Source organism: Erinaceus europaeus, chromosome 11 (assembly GCF_950295315.1).
Source record: "Erinaceus europaeus chromosome 11, mEriEur2.1, whole genome shotgun sequence".
Lineage (NCBI taxonomy): Eukaryota > Metazoa > Chordata > Mammalia > Eulipotyphla > Erinaceidae > Erinaceus > Erinaceus europaeus.
The window spans coordinates 99,315,604-99,334,109 of record NC_080172.1 but is presented as its reverse complement, the minus strand read 5'-3'; the positions used below and the strand labels follow the sequence as shown (position 1 = coordinate 99,334,109).

General features: G+C 35.2%; 1 protein-coding gene across 2 annotated transcripts in view; it reads left to right on the top strand.

Annotated features, from left to right (window-relative positions):
• Positions 1-13,161: 13,161 nt before the first annotated feature.
• ADGRL4 (adhesion G protein-coupled receptor L4) overlaps positions 13,162-18,506 on the top strand; it is a 112,841-nt gene continuing 107,496 nt past the window's right edge. For both annotated transcript variants that reach the window (XM_060202228.1, XM_016191325.2), the window contains exons 1-2: positions 13,162-13,300; positions 14,645-14,794. In XM_060202228.1, coding sequence (XP_060058211.1) covers positions 13,279-13,300; positions 14,645-14,794 — 172 coding nt within the window. In that variant the 5' untranslated portion in view covers positions 13,162-13,278. The remainder of the gene's footprint in view (positions 13,301-14,644; positions 14,795-18,506) is intronic.

Below are 18,506 nucleotides of genomic sequence, written 5' to 3'. Positions count from 1 at the left end.
GATAGAGAGAAATTGAGAGGGGGGGAATGATAGAAAGGGAAAGAGAACATATACACCTGCCAACCTGCTTTACCACTTGTAAGGTTACCCACTGCAGCTGGGGAGCCAGGACGCTCAAACCTGGATCCTTGTGCTTCACGAAATGTGTGCTTAACCAGATGGGCCATCACCCAGCCCCTTGATTCTCTTGCTTTTATGCTTTAAGTGCAATGTATCTACTCCTGAACGTTAAGTTTCTTTACTTGTTTCTAAGATTTGACTGAGTGGTGTGATAATGTGCTGTGGAGTTCACAAATGATGTATTACTAAATATATTCTGAAAATAGAGTTCACAAAATTGCCTTGTGTGTGAGATGTTGGGTGAAAGAGAGTCATGAGCAAATTCAGGTATCATATCTCAAGTAAACAATGTTTTCCTTATTTTAAATGCTAAAGAGACGCTACTCTGCAAGTTTTCGGTTGTGTGTGTGTTTACTTTGGGGAAAGGTGAAAATGAAGGCAAGCTTAATTTTGGACACTTGTCAGTCCAATGACAAGCTCAGACAAGAAGTCCTAAGTGTTTGATATGTTGTTTAAACATACAGTGTATAAACAATAGAGACATAAACTTTGTGTAACTTTATCTTGTCCTTTGTTGCATCCCCACTGCTTTGTAGTGCAATACCATAGGTCCTCAGTAAATTTGTAAGAGGCAAAGGCATAAATATTTTATTCTGAATATATACAATCCTGCCATGATTTTGCATTTATCCAAGTTGTGCAGTGAGTAAGGATAGATCCAGCTATTCCCACAGTATTGAACTCGAGTTTAATATATTTATTAGGTATAATATATTCGTTTCTGACTTCTAACCATTAAGTAAATTTCTTCATGTAATATGTCTGAGTTTGGACTATGTTAAAGAACCATGTATGTATTCTAGGATGCTACTCAGAAAATAGATCTTCAGATAAATACAATTTAGCTTTCTCTACTTGAATATGAGGCCATTCTGAGAAAAACAATTACTGATTTTTTCCATAATTGATATTCAGATGTTTTTCTGACAATAACTGGCTAAGGCATTTATTTGGCTACTTCTTGAGGCCACTCCTGGAAAGAGGAAGTTTGTTTTCCTGTTGCTCTAACAGGAAAAGGTGGATCTACTGCCTCCAAATGCAGTCACTAATTTTTAAGAAACAAACTAAAAGGACTACTATGTTAATATATGCTACATTTGGGGGAGGGTATATAATTATACAGTATTGTGTGTATGTCCACATACTGAACCTGGCTATGCAAATATATTATTATGGGTTGTAAGCAGACCAATCACTGACATGACAGGTGAAATGACTGAGCTGTGAAAAAGGATACAGACACTAGGAGTTAGTAGTAGACAGCATTAGACATATCTTATTCTCACTAAGCCTCAGAGCTTAACTGCTTTTTCCTTTTCTTTTTATCCATCTGTCTGATGCACACTTGATCACTTGTCTAGTCTACAGAGGAAGCAGAGAGATGGAGGATTTGTACCTTGTCAGAAGAAAAGCTTCTGACATTTTATCACTAATAATATAGTAGTTTTTACTATTAGTTCTATTATACATACAATTTACAACATCCTGTTCTTTACATAGAATTACACCATACTGATGTTTTATTCTCCTGAAGAATCTTTTTTTTTTCTTTCTGATTTAATACTGATCGACAAGTTCATTGTACAATTCCACACAATTCCCACCACCAGAGTTCCGTATCCCATCCCCTCCATTGGAAGCTTTCTTATTCTTTATCCCTCTGGGAATATAAACTCAGTCTCATTATGAGTTGCAGAAGGTGGAAGGTCTGGCTTCTGTAAGATGGACATGGGCGTTGACAAGTTGATCCATACTCCCAGCCTGTCTCTCTCTGGGGATTTCAAATCACATTTGTCATGTTTGTGTTCTGACCTGTTTTAAGAATCAAGGCACAGGTATATTTAAATAATATGATACTGCATACTGACAGTTTCCAAATATGAGATATATCATTATTTCATTTAATTGAATGATCTATTTATTTTTATGAGAAAGAGAAAACAATAGAATGAGATAGAGACCATATCACCACTCGACTATGACTTGTGGTGGTGACAGATTTGAACGTACGGTATCCAGGGACTCAGGCATGTAATTCTAGTGCTTTAATGTATGGAGCTATCTACCTTACTAGAACTATGTTATATGACTATATAATATGACACTGACAAACTATGGCACAGTTATTGTCACTGTTCTGTTTTTGTTGGATCTTAAAATTATTCCTTGTATATGATTGCTATAATCAACATGATTATGAAATCCCTTGATACATCAAACAGCACAAGCTAGAATTGTTTTTTTAAATATATACAACAAATGGAACTACTTAGTGAAAAGATGAGAATACTTACAAGGCTCTTACTAAATACTGAAAATTGTTCTCTAAATCAGTTTGGATATTTTAGTTTTATTTTCTTGTTTAATTAATTCACTAACATCCACTGATAATTTACAATAAAAGTCTCCCCTGGATATTGCTATTTTTTTACAATAGTTTGTACATGCATAACATTCTCCAGATTCCCATTTAACAATACAACCCCCACTATGTCATTCATCATCTTTCATGGACCTGTATTCTCCCCACCCACCCACCCACCCCAGAGTCTTTTACTTTGGTGTAATACTCCAATTTCATTTCAGGTTCGACTTGTGTTTTCTTTTCTAATCTTGTTTTTCAACTTTGGGCTGAGAGTGAGATCATCCCATATTCATCCTTCTGTTTCTGACTTATTTCACTCAACATGATTTTTTCAAGGTCCATCCAAGATCAGCTGAAAACAGTGAAGTCACCATTTTTTACAGCTGAGTAGTATTCCATTGTGTATATATACCACAACTTGCTCAGCCACTCATCTGTTATAACAGATAACAGATGAGTGGATATTGCTATTTTAATGATATCTCAGTACAGATTTTTACAGAGGGCAACTATAAAATAGAAAAAAAAACAGGCTATGATATAGAATTGGATCTGTATAGCTAAATAATACAGAGTTTGTCCTCAAGAAAACTTACTGACATAAGCTTTATTTTTTTTAATATTATCTTTTTAAGCGAGAGAGGGAATGTGAACCAGAGCATCACTCTGGCATATGTTTTCCTGGTGACTGAACTTGACGCTTTCAGTGACTTCAAACTTGAAAGTCTATACTATACTACCACACCTCCTCCTAGGTCACCAGTGTAAACATTTTGCCTCTTTTTTTCTTCATTGGGGGATTAATGGTTTACAGTTCACAGTAAAATACAGTAGTTTGTACAAGTGTAACATTTCTCAGTTTTCCACCATCATGTTCCAGGACCTGAACCCTCCCCCCACCCCCACCCCAGAGTCTTTTACTTTGGTGCAATACACCAACTCCAGTTCAATATTTTGCTTTTTATTTTCACCAATGTGACACTTGACTCTGATTACACATTGTACCAGGGATTGTACACCTGAGACAGTCTTCACGCGAGTCTAATAAATTAACTGTTGCACTCTCGCCCTAGCCCATAATCAGCATTTTTTTGCTTCTATTTAATATCTTTTTTTATTTTTATTTTTTATTTAAGAAAAGAGACATTAACAAAACCATAGAATAAGAGGAGTACAGTTCTGCACAATTCCCACCACCCAATCTCCATATCCCACCCCCTCCCATGATAGCTTTCCCATTCTCTATCTCTCTGGGAGTATGGACCCAGGGTCGTTGTGGGTTGCAGAGGGTGGAAGGTCTGGCTTCTGTAATTGCTTCCCCGCTGAACATGGGCGTTGACTGGTCGGTCCATACTCCCAGTAGAGCAGAACATTCTGCATAAGCCAGTCATACTGAAGTAGAACATGGTAAGAGCTAAAATAGAAGGTAAATAGACATGTGTGGACAATGAAGAAGTTAAATTCTATGACTATTAATAACTCATAAGACATAAAAGTATTGCTCATCACTACTGTATGCTTAATAATTTGAACAGATTTTTAGACTATTTTTATTTTGTTCTTAAATAGATCACAGTGCTGGGTCTGGAGGGCATTGTCCCTGGTTGGGCACACATGTTACAGTGCACTAGGACCTGGGTTGAGCTGCCAATTCCTACCTACAGGGGGGAGGAAAGTTGTGTAGTGCTGAAGCAGTGTTGCAGGTGTCTCTCTGTCTCTCTCCCTTTCAGCCACCCCCTTCCCTCTCAATTTCTGGCAGTCACTATCAAATAAATAAAGATTTAAAAATAATACAAAAATAGATCACAGAATCAAATCCCTTTTTATTAATAATTGAAAACTGTCTTTCATGCTTTTCTTCATGTTTTCCCTTAAACTTTATTTTTAATAAATCTGATACATATCTGTACATTTCAAAAAATATGAATTATCTAAAAGTATTATTTATAAACAGGCAAAATAACTCAACTGGAATGGTGCCTGCTTTGTCATACAAGAGATCCAGGTTCAAACTTGGCCTCTCTGTTGGAGCAAACTTTGGTATGGTGTCTTTTCCTCTCTCTTTATATTTTTCTGTCCTGATCTTTCTCTTTATCCCTGAAAATATCCACTCAGACCCCTGAAACTAAGGAAATAACAACCTAAAAGTATTTGGAAATAAAATTTTACATAGAGCAAAAGGTTTGAATGCTTTTAAAAAGCTGAAAAGGGACTCCATCAATACTTAACAATTAACACTATCTAACGGCAATTGAGAGGAAAACCAGAATCGACAAAGTCTGTGAGTAAATCTATTCACTTAAGATGTCTACTATGTAGAAACCAGATTACTTTTATCACTAAGCAACATTCGTATCATTCAAGAGTTCGGAATAGAATTACAAAAACACTGGGTGCTAGTTACAAATTAATTATGAGTTCCACTGTCATGGGATGCAGCAATGTTGTTTTTTTTTCATCATTTTCTAGTGGCTATCTTCGTGATCTATATAAGTCATCATGTCTGTTCTTTAGACATGCTCCAGTTTGTCCTCTGATTGAACAAAATCTTTATAGATTTCTTTTAAAAAGTCTTGAAGAGTTGACATTATATTTGATAAGCTAAACAAAGCATTCAATGTATGGAATCACAAGGAGTTAAATCTCTTGGAGTTTCACTTACTCCAATAAGGTATGTTTGTAAGCTGCATATGCTCAAAGAATTTGGATAATCAGAAATTTAACATTGTAATAATGATCTCATAAGAAATAATGAAAATATACATATTCCCCTTAATTTTTGTTTTAATTCCTTGGCTCAACAGGTAAAAAAAAAAAACATCATGTGAAAAATTAAGATTCTAACTTTGGATTTTTTTTATTCATGTGTGGAAAAATTACATCTACAGGGGCCAATAATATAACTCACCAGAGAGTATGCCTGTTTTGCCAGACACTCACTCCAGTTCTGGGCTCCAGTACACCACATGGGAGTAGAAAGACACCAGAAGAATTGCCAGTGACATGGTTTTTCTTATTCTGTTTCTAGCTGAGAAAGTCAGCCCAGAATGGTGAAGTCCCATTGTAGCTGGTTTGAAAGTATAGCATTTAATGGAAGAACAGAAGAGACATTACTGAATTTTCTTACTAATGTAAGGCCAGTTACATGAAAAGAAAAACTCTTTTGATTGACAAAGTTAAAAAATAATAGTATTTGTGCATAAGAAGTCACTAGAATCCAGTAAAAAATGAGACTGTAGTAGTGACAGATATGAACTAGAGCACAGGTCTCCAGATACATCAAGTACTTCAGAAAACTCCCTAGGGTCTTTGCCAGTAACTAGACATACTGTGCACACTAGTGATTTTATTGAATAATCTTTGGAGAGGATTCAGTGCTAGAGTGACTTGATACTTAAAAATTGTCAGCATGGGGGAGTCAGGCGTAGCGCAGCAAGTTAAGAGCGCATGGCGTGACGTGCAAGGACCAGCCTAAGGATCCCGGTTGGAGTCCCTGGCTCCCCACCTTCAGGGGATTCGCTTCACAAGCGGTGAAGTAGGTCTGCAGGTGTCTATCTTTCTCTCCCCCTCTGTTTTCCCCTCCTCTCTCCATTTCTCTCTGTCCTATCTAACAACAACATCAATAACAACAACAGTAATAACTACAACAATAAAAAATAACAAGGGCAACAAAAGGGAAAATAAATAAATATGAAAATATAAAAAAAAAAATTTATCAGGATGGTGGGTCGGGCGGTAGCTCAGCCAGTTAAGTGTACATGACGCTAAGCAAGGACCAGAGTAAGGATCCCAGTTGTAGACCTTAGATCCCAACCTGTAGGGGTCACTTCACGAGCTGTAAAGCCTGCTATCTATCTTTCTCTCCCCTTCTCTGTTTTCCCCTCCTCTCTCAATTTCTTTCTGTCCCATCCAACAACAACGACAATAATAATGGGGGGGAAAAAAGGGCAACAAAAGGGGGGGAGCCTCCAGGAGCAGTGAATTCCTAGTGCAGGCACTAAACCCCATCAATAAACCTGGAGGCAAAAAAAAAAAAAAATTATCAGGCTAAAGTGTGGTGCAGTGACTAAAAACTATTACACTTAGGAGCATGAAATTCTCGATTTGATGCCTAGGAGTACCTGTGCCAGATACTCTAATGCACACACACACACTATCTCTCTCTCTCTCTCTCTCTCTCTCTCTCTCTCTCTCTCCCATAGGTAAATATATCTTAAAAAAAAAAAAGTTTAAGAGACAGGATAATGCAAAAGGTTTTCATGAGCCTGATCCTCTGAAGTCTTAGGTTCTATTCCCAGGGCCACATAAACCAAAGCTCAGCAATGGTCTGGTCTCTTTCTGTTCTTCACTCTCAATAAAACAAAATTACTTAAAGAGTAAAGTAAAATGTATTAAGATCAATTAGATAATATATTATGAAAGTTGAATCTATGTAAATTATTTTACCAATACACTTCTTCAGTGGCTCAAGAAGTTACTATTTAAAAATTCTGATAGAATTGATGTAGACTAGCTCTTAGCCACATTGCCTTTCAATAACATTGTTTCACAGTGAAATTCCAAGGTACACTTTAAATTCAAGGATAACTCATTGTTATATCACTTTATGATGACAAAAGTACATTAATCCATTTTGTTGACAGTCTCATAAGTCTGTTTTGAATAAATAAAAATGGAAAAGCAAGAAAAAAAAAGCAAATTTATCCATTCTATTGACAAAAATAGTAGAGAAATGGAAGAAAATTAGTATATTTACAGGATAACCTCTAAGACCATAATCATATGGTTCCTCTCGAGTGCTGTGGTAATGGACAACAGGACACTATAAACAAGACACATCATCACTTAAAAATTGTACACATCAACTTCACAGTCTGAGCACTGAAAGTATATACAGAGCATAATATTAATTTCAACCTTCAAAAGAAAGAAAGGTAATCGACAGGGGATTTATAATTCTAAACTATAATAAAATTTCAAAGTTACAAAATTACAAATATGAATAAACTTTTTATTCTTACCTAAAACGAGTCAGTAAGGAGTGTATTTAGAAGATGCATTGCTAAGGACACTGAAAATATTAAGATAAACTGAACATCGATAAAAAGAAATTGTTCAGTGGTGAAAATAACCAAAGAAAATGTTTAACGTATACCTCATTTTGGGAATACGTTTAGTTTAATGAATATGTTAACTGCTTACATTCAGATTTTATTTGTGACATATAAGGATATGTCAGAAAGCATCGGATTTGTGTATTTGTGACACAGTGGAAATAAAAGACTAAGAATAAAAAGATAATTCTCAAAGTGTCATGAAGTTAATGATTATGTTAAGAGAAAAGTGATGTAGAGAATTTCAAACATTATTTTATTTTTGGTACAAGTGTGATTACTGGAATAATGAAATTTTCTTTCATTAGTAGATAATAAGATCATTGTAGGTAACATTCTAATAAAATGCACATGTTTAAAATGAAATGAATTTCAAATGACAATGCGAATAGCATTGTTTAGGTATGAAACTGTTCAACTATGAAAGATATTTTTTAGTTTAATTAATATCAACATAAGTGACCATATAATCCTGAGGTTACAATTCAAAATAATTTTCTTATTTTACCTAATTATTGAAAATAAAATATAAAGACCTGAAAGACTTTTTCTCATTTTATGGAGTTCAAGCATATTTTAAAATGATATACTATGTTACCAAAAAGTTTGGGTATTTGACATAAATTTGCAAAATCAATAATTACTTACAAATTTCAGGAGATAATAATATAAATAATTTATGAATTATTTTGATATATATGAGAACTAAGCTCTGTATCTTTGCCCCTGTTTAACAGTCCTAATTTGAAAGCTATATATTAATTATGTTCACTAATTATGTTCATTAATTATGCCACTATCAATTTGAGAAGCATATGTAATTGCCTTTAAAGTGATTTTCCTATATAGATTGACTGGAACAATGTTATTTACATTATTCTATAGTCATGCATGTACATATGGGAAAATCATGGTCTGACACTCACCATTAATATAGTTTTTAATGTGAATTACAAATGATTAAAAACTAATGTATTTTATTTAGACTTCCAAACAGCCTTTTTTAAATCAATCTTTTCCCACAGAAGTTATTAATAAAGGACAATAGGACAATTAAATCTTGATCAGATTAAAGATTTGTAGCAAAATGGAAGCTAAACCTTAAGCATAAAAAGATAATTCTCAAAGTGTCAGGAAGTTCATCATAGTTTTGCCTGAATATTTGAAGCATAGAATAATATCTTCAATATGCATTTTAATAGTAATGGACTTTGGTGAATAATAAGTAGATAAAACATGCTGACATTACATAATTACAACATTTAATTTTCTTAGGAAAAACTGAGCTTTTGTGGAGAATTTTAAGAATGTATAATATACTAGTGACTGATGAACAGAAAGGTAGATGAAATGTTAAGTAGAGTACAAAGGATTACATACCTAAAGAAATAATTTAAAGTGTTCATATATTCTGGTGGATACTATTTTGGACAACTCCATGAAGAAAGGTAATTAACTGAGTAAATCAATGCTGTAAAATGTTAAAAGTAGAACTAAGAACTGTAACAATGTAAAGTAACAGGTGACTTTTGCATGGTTTCTGCTTTGGAACCATTGTCATTTTACAAAATGAGGTCAGTTTAATATTTTTTTATAACTAGATAAGGACCAAGGATAAATGAATTAATAAAATAATTTAGAAATTGCTTACAATGCAAACAACATAATGTACATTTTCTTTTCTTTTTGAAATCAGTGACTTACTCAAAAATACTAGCTTCTAATTGTGGATCCTAATTTATAAATTCTTATGAATGGGAGCCAAAAGAAAGAAAATTATCAAAGTTGGGGCATTTTCAAATACAAAGCAGCATGGTAGAAATATTTAGTGAGTTTTTTGAAGGTCACAATTGAAAGACTTCACCAGAATCAAGAACTGACTGCCACAAAAATAAGATGTGACCAGGGCAAGATAGCCATTGTGACTTTGGAATCTCAAAACAAAAATAGGATATAGCTAGGAGAAAAGTGACCTATTTAGATGTAATGGACCCCCCTCAGACATACCTCAACTCTTGCCCAAATTACAACACCTGACCATCCACCTATCCTTCATACAATGCCCTTTCCACCCCCCCTCTTCCCTGCCTCCCCCCCAAAAAAAAACTTCCTAGTTTGTAAGGAAGGATGCTTGTCTGACTCATTTGTCTGCTGGTCCCTCAGATGTCATCTCAATAAACCTTTCTTGGCTCATTTGTCTGTCTGTCTCTCTCTTCCTTTGAGCCTTGGAAGCCCCAGGATCACTATGGACTGAAGATGGTGGAAGGTCTGGCTTCTTTAACTGATTCTTCACTGGACATGGGTGTTGGCAAGTTGATCCACACCCCCACCCTGTTTCTATCTTTCCTAGTGGGGCAAGACTCTGGAGAGGTGGGATTCCAGGGTATATTGGTGAGGTCCAGTGCCCAGGGAAATCAGGTTGGCATCATAGTAGCATCTGCAACTTGGTGGCTAAAAAAGCATTAAGGTATAAAGCAGACCTTCCACATTCTCCACCCCATAATGACCCTAGGTCCATACTCCCAGAGGGATAAAGAATAGGAAAGTTATCAGGGAAGGAGATAGGATACAGAGTTCTGGTTATGGAAATTGTGTGGAGTTGTACCCCTCTTATCCTATGGTTAAACCAGAGCAAAATATTCAATAATCATGGACATAAAGATAAGACTATGGCAGATGAGATTTGGGAGTCTCCATTTTGAAAAGCTAGTAGGTCTATCTTAGGTATATTCAAAGGGGCCCATGACTTTATTTTATAGATTATTTTATGGAAAATACTAATATGTATATTAATGACCTTAGTAAACTAGTGTGCTCTTGTAGAGCACTAACCATTATTGCCATTATAGCACAGGTGAACGTTTCCCCAAGGAAGTTAAAGAATCTACTCAAGATAAAAGCTAGGTCTAGGTCATTGGAGTGAATATTTTCCATAGCAAACTTCAACCTGACCAAAGCCTTTCCAGGAAATCCTGTTTCATTTGGCACCTTATAGACAAACTCAAGATAGCACTAATCATAGATATGATAAGATCTGACATTACAGGGTGAGTATTCATCCTATGGTATTAAAAACCACAATTGTGTGAGCAGCTTAAAATGTCTTAACTTCCAAGTGTCATACTTGGGTCAAAATTAATCTGCAAGGGATTTGCTCTATCCTCAAAAGTCTGTTATTTGGCAATAGTACCCAAGTGAGAACCATCATTAAAAGCTTCAATTTATACTGCACTAATATTCCTTGAACATACTTTTTTAAGATATGTTTTGTTCTCTGGCCTACAAAATAGCTCACCTGAATAAAATGTCTACTTTATTATGCATTTTACCCCGTGCACTGGAGAAAACTTCTGCATTGTGGTGTGTGTGTGTGTGTGTGTTATGCATATTTCTCTATCTGGAACTGTCAGCTCAGCAATAAACCCTTGCACCCTTGCAATATATATATTGAAAGAAATTACTTAGAAAGAAAGAAAATATACTTCTTCAAGTAGCAATTTTTTTCATAAATTTGAATTTTTCAAAGAACAATCCTGAAACTATATAAATAGCATTAACAACTTTGTTTCCACCTGTAAGCCATCTTGTATTTTTTTTTTGATAAAAATGTACCAGAGAAATTTCACTTTGGGGGGCACTTTGGTGGCTCACCTGCTTATGTGCACATATTACCATTTACAAGGACCTGGGTTCAAGCCCCCATCTACAGAGGGACAGCATCACCAAGTGGTGAAGCAATGCTGCAGGTGCCTCTCTTTCTCTCTTCCTTTCTGTCTTCTATACCCTCACAGTTTCTCTCTATTCTATCAAATAAAATAAAGTTAAAAAATAAAAATAAAACAAAAAATAAACATCTGTGCTCACTCATTTTAGAAAAAAAACTTTCACTTTTTAAATAAGAAAATACATGAAAAAGTAAATTTTTTAATTTAAAATAAAACAATAAAATTTATGAATTTTAAACAACATATAGGACACAATAATAGTGTTTAAGAACCCATTATTTTAGGATATAACAAAAAATAAGCAAGTACAAATGATATAAAATTCTGGAAAACTTTGTCTAAATATTTGTTTGCTTATTTATTTAAGAGAGAACTAGAACATCGTTCTTTCACATGTAGTGACTTTTGAAAAGCTAGTGAAAATAATGTTAAATTTTAGTAAATTTTAGTTGAAAATGGAAGATACTACTTTGTACTTTCATAGCAATTTAATTCCTAAAGGTGTGTGTGTGTGTGTGTGTGTGTGTTTAATGTTTGTGAGGACACTTTCTTTACAGGGTAGATTCTAAGTGGATGTTCCCTCAATTAGACAAAATAGAATAGAGTGCTACAAGAGTGACCACTCTTTAAAGGTAAAATGATATGTTAACCACACAATCATCAGTCATTTCTTTTTTTTAATTTTTTTTAATATTTATTTTATTTATTTATTCCCTTTTGTTGCCCTTGTTGTTTTATTGTTGTAGTCGTTGTTGGATAGGACAGAGAGAAATGGAGAGAGGAGGAGAGAAAGATAGACACCTGCAGACTTGCTTCACCGCCTGTGAAGCGACTCCCCTGCAGGTGGGGAGCCGGGGTTCGAACCGGGATCCTTATGCCGGTCCTTGTGCTTTGCGCCTCCTGCGCTTAGCCCGCTGTACTACACCCCCACTCCCCATCAGTCATTTCTTAAAATCACCTTTGTTCCAGCACAGTTTACAGACAAGTGAACCAATTGCAGTCTAATGAGTTCTAAACATGCACCCATTCCTATAACCACCAGCCCAGTCAAGATGTGACGAGGAAATAATCCCATTACTCTACAAAATTTCCTTTCTTTACCTCTGCAGTCAATCCCAAATACCCATCAGTTTTCTGTCACAGATCAGTATAAATTTTTAAAGTAGGATTGTTTCTACATCCCAACTTGCTTAAATCTTCATTATATAATCATTTCCCGTACAATAACATACAGAGGGAAAATTGAAATGTGTCAGTTGTTCTGGGGGTGGAAGTTTAAATTAGGAGGGATTACTAGAGAGAATTGTAAACAGCATTTTGTATTCACAAGGCTACTCAATTCTTAGGATTTGCTTTTTAAAAAAAATCTTTATTTTACTTTTTTTTTCTTTTTCACTCACTTAGTTTAGGGACAATCCTCCCAAAGACTAGATAGTAAACTCTCATTTTATTTTCTGGAACCCTGATTTACAAGTAGGTGAAAAGTAGATATTGTCAATGAAAACTCAATACGTTAGAAAAAAAAAAAAAGCTACTGCCTACATCCTGATTCACTTTTCCTTATAGAAGTTCATTAGTGAATGAAAGAAGACTTTGTCCGGAAATTTAAGCTGTTGTAAAATATAACTTAAATTCTGGGTACTGAAGATGTATAATACTCCATGAAGACTGAGGGCAAAAACTTGCATAAAGGGTCTGAGTATTGGGGTTGGTTGGGAATGAAGTCAGGATGATGTAGTAGAAAAGGAAGGGGGACAGGATGCAGTCCATGCACTCAGAGTTTGACACACACTTTGACACAAAAGAGGCCGGAAAGTGTTAGGAGGAGGAAGCCAGTGCTTCACGTCACCGGGAAGGAGCAGGGAACCCGGCCACGCCTGCCTAGCCAGCTCCTGGGCACTGGATCTTCTTTCCAAACTTACTCCAGCCACAGCCACCACAGCGGCCACTGCAAATGAAATTCCTCCCGCTCCTAGGTGAGTGTTCAGAGCAGAGCTCTCCTTCACCTAAAAAGAAGGGCGGATCTATAAAGGGAAGGGAATTGTTTTACCTAGTTGGTACTCCAGTTCCAAGTAAATTTGACTAAATCCCCAAGTACTTCCCAGAATGTTTGTTTCCTTAACCTTTTAACTATGGAGTTCTGTTACTCAAGACTCAGGGATTAAGTCACATTTTTACTCCCAAAATTCTCTCAAAGTTTTAGACACTGATTCTGATTTTTCCCCCCTGAGAAATTTGGGGGATTCAACCCCTTTTCAGTTGTGGGGAGTATCCTGACATTTTAAAGGGACAGCCAGCTCAGCCTTTGGTTCACTTAAAATATCATTTTCTTGATGTTGTGCAGAAAGGTAATAAATCACATTTTGAAGTCGAATTAATTCTGGTTTAGACAGTACCTACAGTAAGACTGGAGTCTAGAATAGAATGTTTTAGAATCTCTTGTGACCAGATATGAACAATTTATCTGAAATGTCTGTTTTCAGAACAATAACTTGGATGATTCATAACTGTCCATCCCCTTACAGGTTTGTCTTGAGGTCTGGCTAACAATAAAAAAGAATTGCCCTATGCTTTCCCTTATCTTTTCAAAACAGCACACAAAATACCATTTCCCGTTTTGTTTTCAAGAATTCTGAATATGGTCTTTGGCATATGTAATTCTGCTAGTTGCTTTTGTTTGTGTGTGGCTTATCTGGGAGACTGATCTTGACCCGAATGTTGAGTTTTTGTTTTAATATACCAACAAGTGGAAGAAAATTATATATATATATATATATATATATATATATATATATATATATATATGTATTTGTGTATATATATGGAAAAGGCAGAATTCTAAAAGATCATTTAAACATAGAAAAACAATAATTTGCCCCCTGAATGTTATCATAGGATATTTTCATCTTAAAATAACACATATTTGAATTTGTGGAGACCTAAATATTCATTTCACCTTTTTTCTTCATAGAATAATTCTCAAAAAAAAAAGAGACATTTCTTCATAATCAGGCAATTATCCTTAAAAATCACTCAGAATGAAGAGTCCATTGACAGAAATAGTGTTTTCTTTATAAAATTGGATTGTCTACTGCATTTGGCCCTGTTGAGAGATACTTGCTAAACACTGAGATTGAAGGACAGAGTTAATCTTTTGCTCACTTGTCATTATGCTATTATTTACTTCAGTGCTCCTTTTGGGAATTTTCATAATCTATCTAAAAGCGAAGGACAAAGCATTTGCATTTATCTTAGTCTAATGGAACAACGAGAGGAAATTTTTCTTTCTCTTTTTGAGAGGGTTTATTTATTTTCTTTAGTGGGTTTTTCCACTTTGCTGAATTGTATCTACACTCAAAATTGCACCAAGACACCTTGCCTCCCAAATGCAAAATGTGAAATACGAAATGGAATTGAAGCCTGCTATTGTAATATGGGATTTTCAGGAAATGGTGTCACAATTTGTGAAGGTAAGCAGTTTCATTTTCTCATTTAGATTTTATCCTAAAATTAAATTCAAAAATCAAGATTGTTCTATGATAGTCCAGAAATTGTTTTACATTGTAATCTTATACCTGACTGCTAGAAATACAACAAAAAACTTAAAATAAATATTGAAGTTTTAGGTCCCATCCTAATACTGACTTTTGATTTTTGACTTAATATGTATGTGCATGTGTGTGTGTATTCCAGTGCATCAAGTATGTGTAGTACCATTACATAGAGGTAAACTTTTTAAAATCTCTTTATTTCATCAAAATCTTTTATTTATTTATTATTGGATAAATACAAAGAAAAATTGAGAAGGGAATGGGAAATAAAAAGACACCTGCAGGCCTGCTTCACCACTCGTGAAGTTTCCCCCTGCAGGTGGGGACCAAGGGCTTGAACCCAGGTCCTTGAACACTGTTATGTGTGCACTTAACCAGGTAGACCACTACCTGGCCCCTACTCTTTTCATTTCAGAGAGAGAGAGGGAGAGAGACAAACAAAGAAGACCCACAAAAACATCCAAGATTATCCCACTATTGTAGTAACCCCATGAAATACAGGGGCTTGAGCTCAGTATAACAACCTGAGCTATACTATATACTGAGTGAGTTATCTCTTGACCCCTTGTAGATTTTTGATGACTTCATGTGTGACTTAATCTGGTTTGAACATTAAACATTGATTCATCTTTATTAAAGCAAGAAAATTTAGCTACCGACAGAACTATGTCAGAAGTAATAGGGACAATGGAAGAGTTTATTTATTACTTATTTATTTTTAGATAGAGGCAGAAAGTGTGAAAAGATCACAGCACTGAAGCTTCCTTCAGTGTGATGGGGGCTGGGCTCAAATCTGGATCGCACACATGGCAAAACAGTGGAACCATTTATTAAGTGCAAACTATACAGTTGTGTGTTGCCATCAGATATTCTTCAACGGTTAGCTCCACAAATTTGAGAATTATATTAAGAAATTTAAAGTTTATTTCTGAACACCCTATGTGTTATCTGGGTGAGAGAAAGGGAGAGAAAGAAAGAATTTTAAAATACATTCTTTTCTGTAAAAGTGTATATCATTTATAGAACTTAGTCTATATCAAAAATACTAGAAAGGGGACCGGGTGGTGGCACAGTTGCTTGAGCACACGTTACAATGCACAAGGTCCCAGGTTGGAGGCCCAGGTCTCCATCAGCAGGGGGAAAGCTTTGAGAGTGGGGAAGCAGTGTTGCAGGTGTCTCTCTATCTCTCTCCCACTCTATAACCCTCTTCCTTCTTGATTTCTAGCTATCTCTATCCAGTAAATAATAAAGCTAAAAAATAAACAATATACCATTTATAAAAAATACCAGTAATAATTCTTTAAGGGAATATATATAAATTCAGTCTATTCATTTGAGAAACAGAACACTATCTGATAAACTTAGGGGACTCATTGTCTATAATTTACACTACCACTATCATTGCTTTTCTGTATTCCAGTTATTTTACTCCAATTTTCTTTATTCTCTCTTTCATTCTGAATAGAATCTAGTGACGAATGAAAGAATAAGTTTGTGTCGGAGGGGGCTGGGGAGGGGGTGAGTTTCCAGGCATTGAAATTAGCTTTAAAATATAATGAAATGGCAAGTTCAAATTGGAACTGTGTTGCATTATACCCGTAAATGTATTTAAGATAATATGGACTTATTCTAATTAAGCAGGACTATTGCACATTGTTAATATTGCATGTGTTCGCTGGTAGAGGAAACAAGTTGTATCTCATGATTCAACATGAGAGGCTCTTAAAAAAGATTAAATATGCAGCATCTAGTAAGACTAAACCGCATCATAATTAGTTTAATGTTTAAAAAATGTAGAGCAAAGCTACAGTTGCTTCATAGTACATTAGATCATGTGTTTCTGTTTGTACATACCAGGGATTTGTAACATACTATTCTACAGGCTCTACAAAATTTCTTCCATAAATGATCTTAGATAATTGTGTGTATTACATGGAGTGGCATTATAAAAAGGTGATAATTTTGTGACCTTCAGGATAGTGGATCACACAGATGGTTGTTTTTCCAGTAAGCATTATAAGTTGTTCTGCTGCACGTGTGAAGCAGTGTTATCTTTTTGTTCTTTATATACTTTTCAACTGTGATGATTACCATATTAACATCAATATTTTTTCACAATTTAAATCTTCAGCAACTAAACAGCTTACAATATGTCTTTAATGATTTAAATTTAAATTAGTTTTTTTTATTTATAAAAAGGAAACATTGACAAAACCATAGGATAAAAGAGGTACAACTTCACACAATTCCCACCACCAGATCTCCATATCCCATCATCTCCCCCTGATAGCTTTCCTATTCTTTAACCTTCTGGGAGTATGGACCCAAGGTCATCGTGGGATACAGAAGGTGGAAGGTCTGGTTTCTGTAATTTCTTCCCCACTGAATATGGGCATTGATAGATCAATCCATACTGCTAGCCTGTCTCTCTCTTTCCCTAGTGGGGAAGGGCTCTGTGGAAGTGGAGCTCTAGGACACATTGGTGGGGTTGTCAGTCCAGGGAAGTCTGGTAGGCAACATTCTAGCATCTGGAACATGGTGGTTGACAAGAGAGTTAATATACAAAGCCAAACTAATTGTTGACCAATCATGGACCTAAGGATCGGAATAGTGCAGATGAAGTTTTGGAGGGTCCTCCATTTTGTATATAGCTAGTAGGCATATTATAGTTAAATTCCAAAGGGCCTGTGGCTATAGTAGTTTTTTTGTTTGTTTTTTTCCTTTTTCTTTTTGCCCAGAAGCTTGAAATCTGATATGCAGGTGTATCCAAGTTATTGTTTGGGGAGATGATGTCATGGCTGGAAAAGGAACAGAAAGCTGGACCAGGGAAGAGAGTAGCTCCCTAATAATGAGAAAGGAGTATAAATATTGTTGACTGTAAACCCATCAATTTGATTTGATCTGGGGCCCATATTCAGCTTAGGAACCTATGTGACCTCTACATCCCTGTAGATCTGAGCTCACAGGGCAAAATATATACCTGAAAGCAAAAGTACACAACAGTCTGCAGTGAGTCAGTGTAAAGTTCCTAATGAAATAGTATCTAATTAGACTTAGTTATCCTCCTCACCTACTTCCTATTACAGTTCTCTCACTCACTGCAAAGCTAAACTTAAATTAGTTTTTAAACTCTATCGTCCATTATTCAATTAAGTTCCACACCTCCCCCTCCACCCTCAGCCTAGAGACTAAGTCAATAGACAGCTCAATGGACAGAAATGTATTTTCCACAGGAAAAAAATATATTTCATGCTCTTTTGGGTATAAATTGCTTCACACAGAACAAAATGTAGTATGATTTTTTTCAACTTTGTTTTAACTTAAATCTGTTTTCCTATTTAAATAATAATATATAATTGAAATATTATATATTCACTTATTTTTCACATTTGCCAAGGTTACTGATGTCCTGTTAAAACTATTCACTTCTTCCCAATTTGATTAGTTTTCACACATGATTTTGACTTTTTTGTCTCTAAGTATGTTTAATATTATTTATAATTAAACTTAAAACATTGCATTCTTGGGCCTGAAAGGTGGCACAGTGAATCCAGGGCATACCCTGGATTCTCATATATGAGCTTCAAAGTTGATTCCCAGCATCCCATGTTTCAGAGTTATGTTCTGGTTT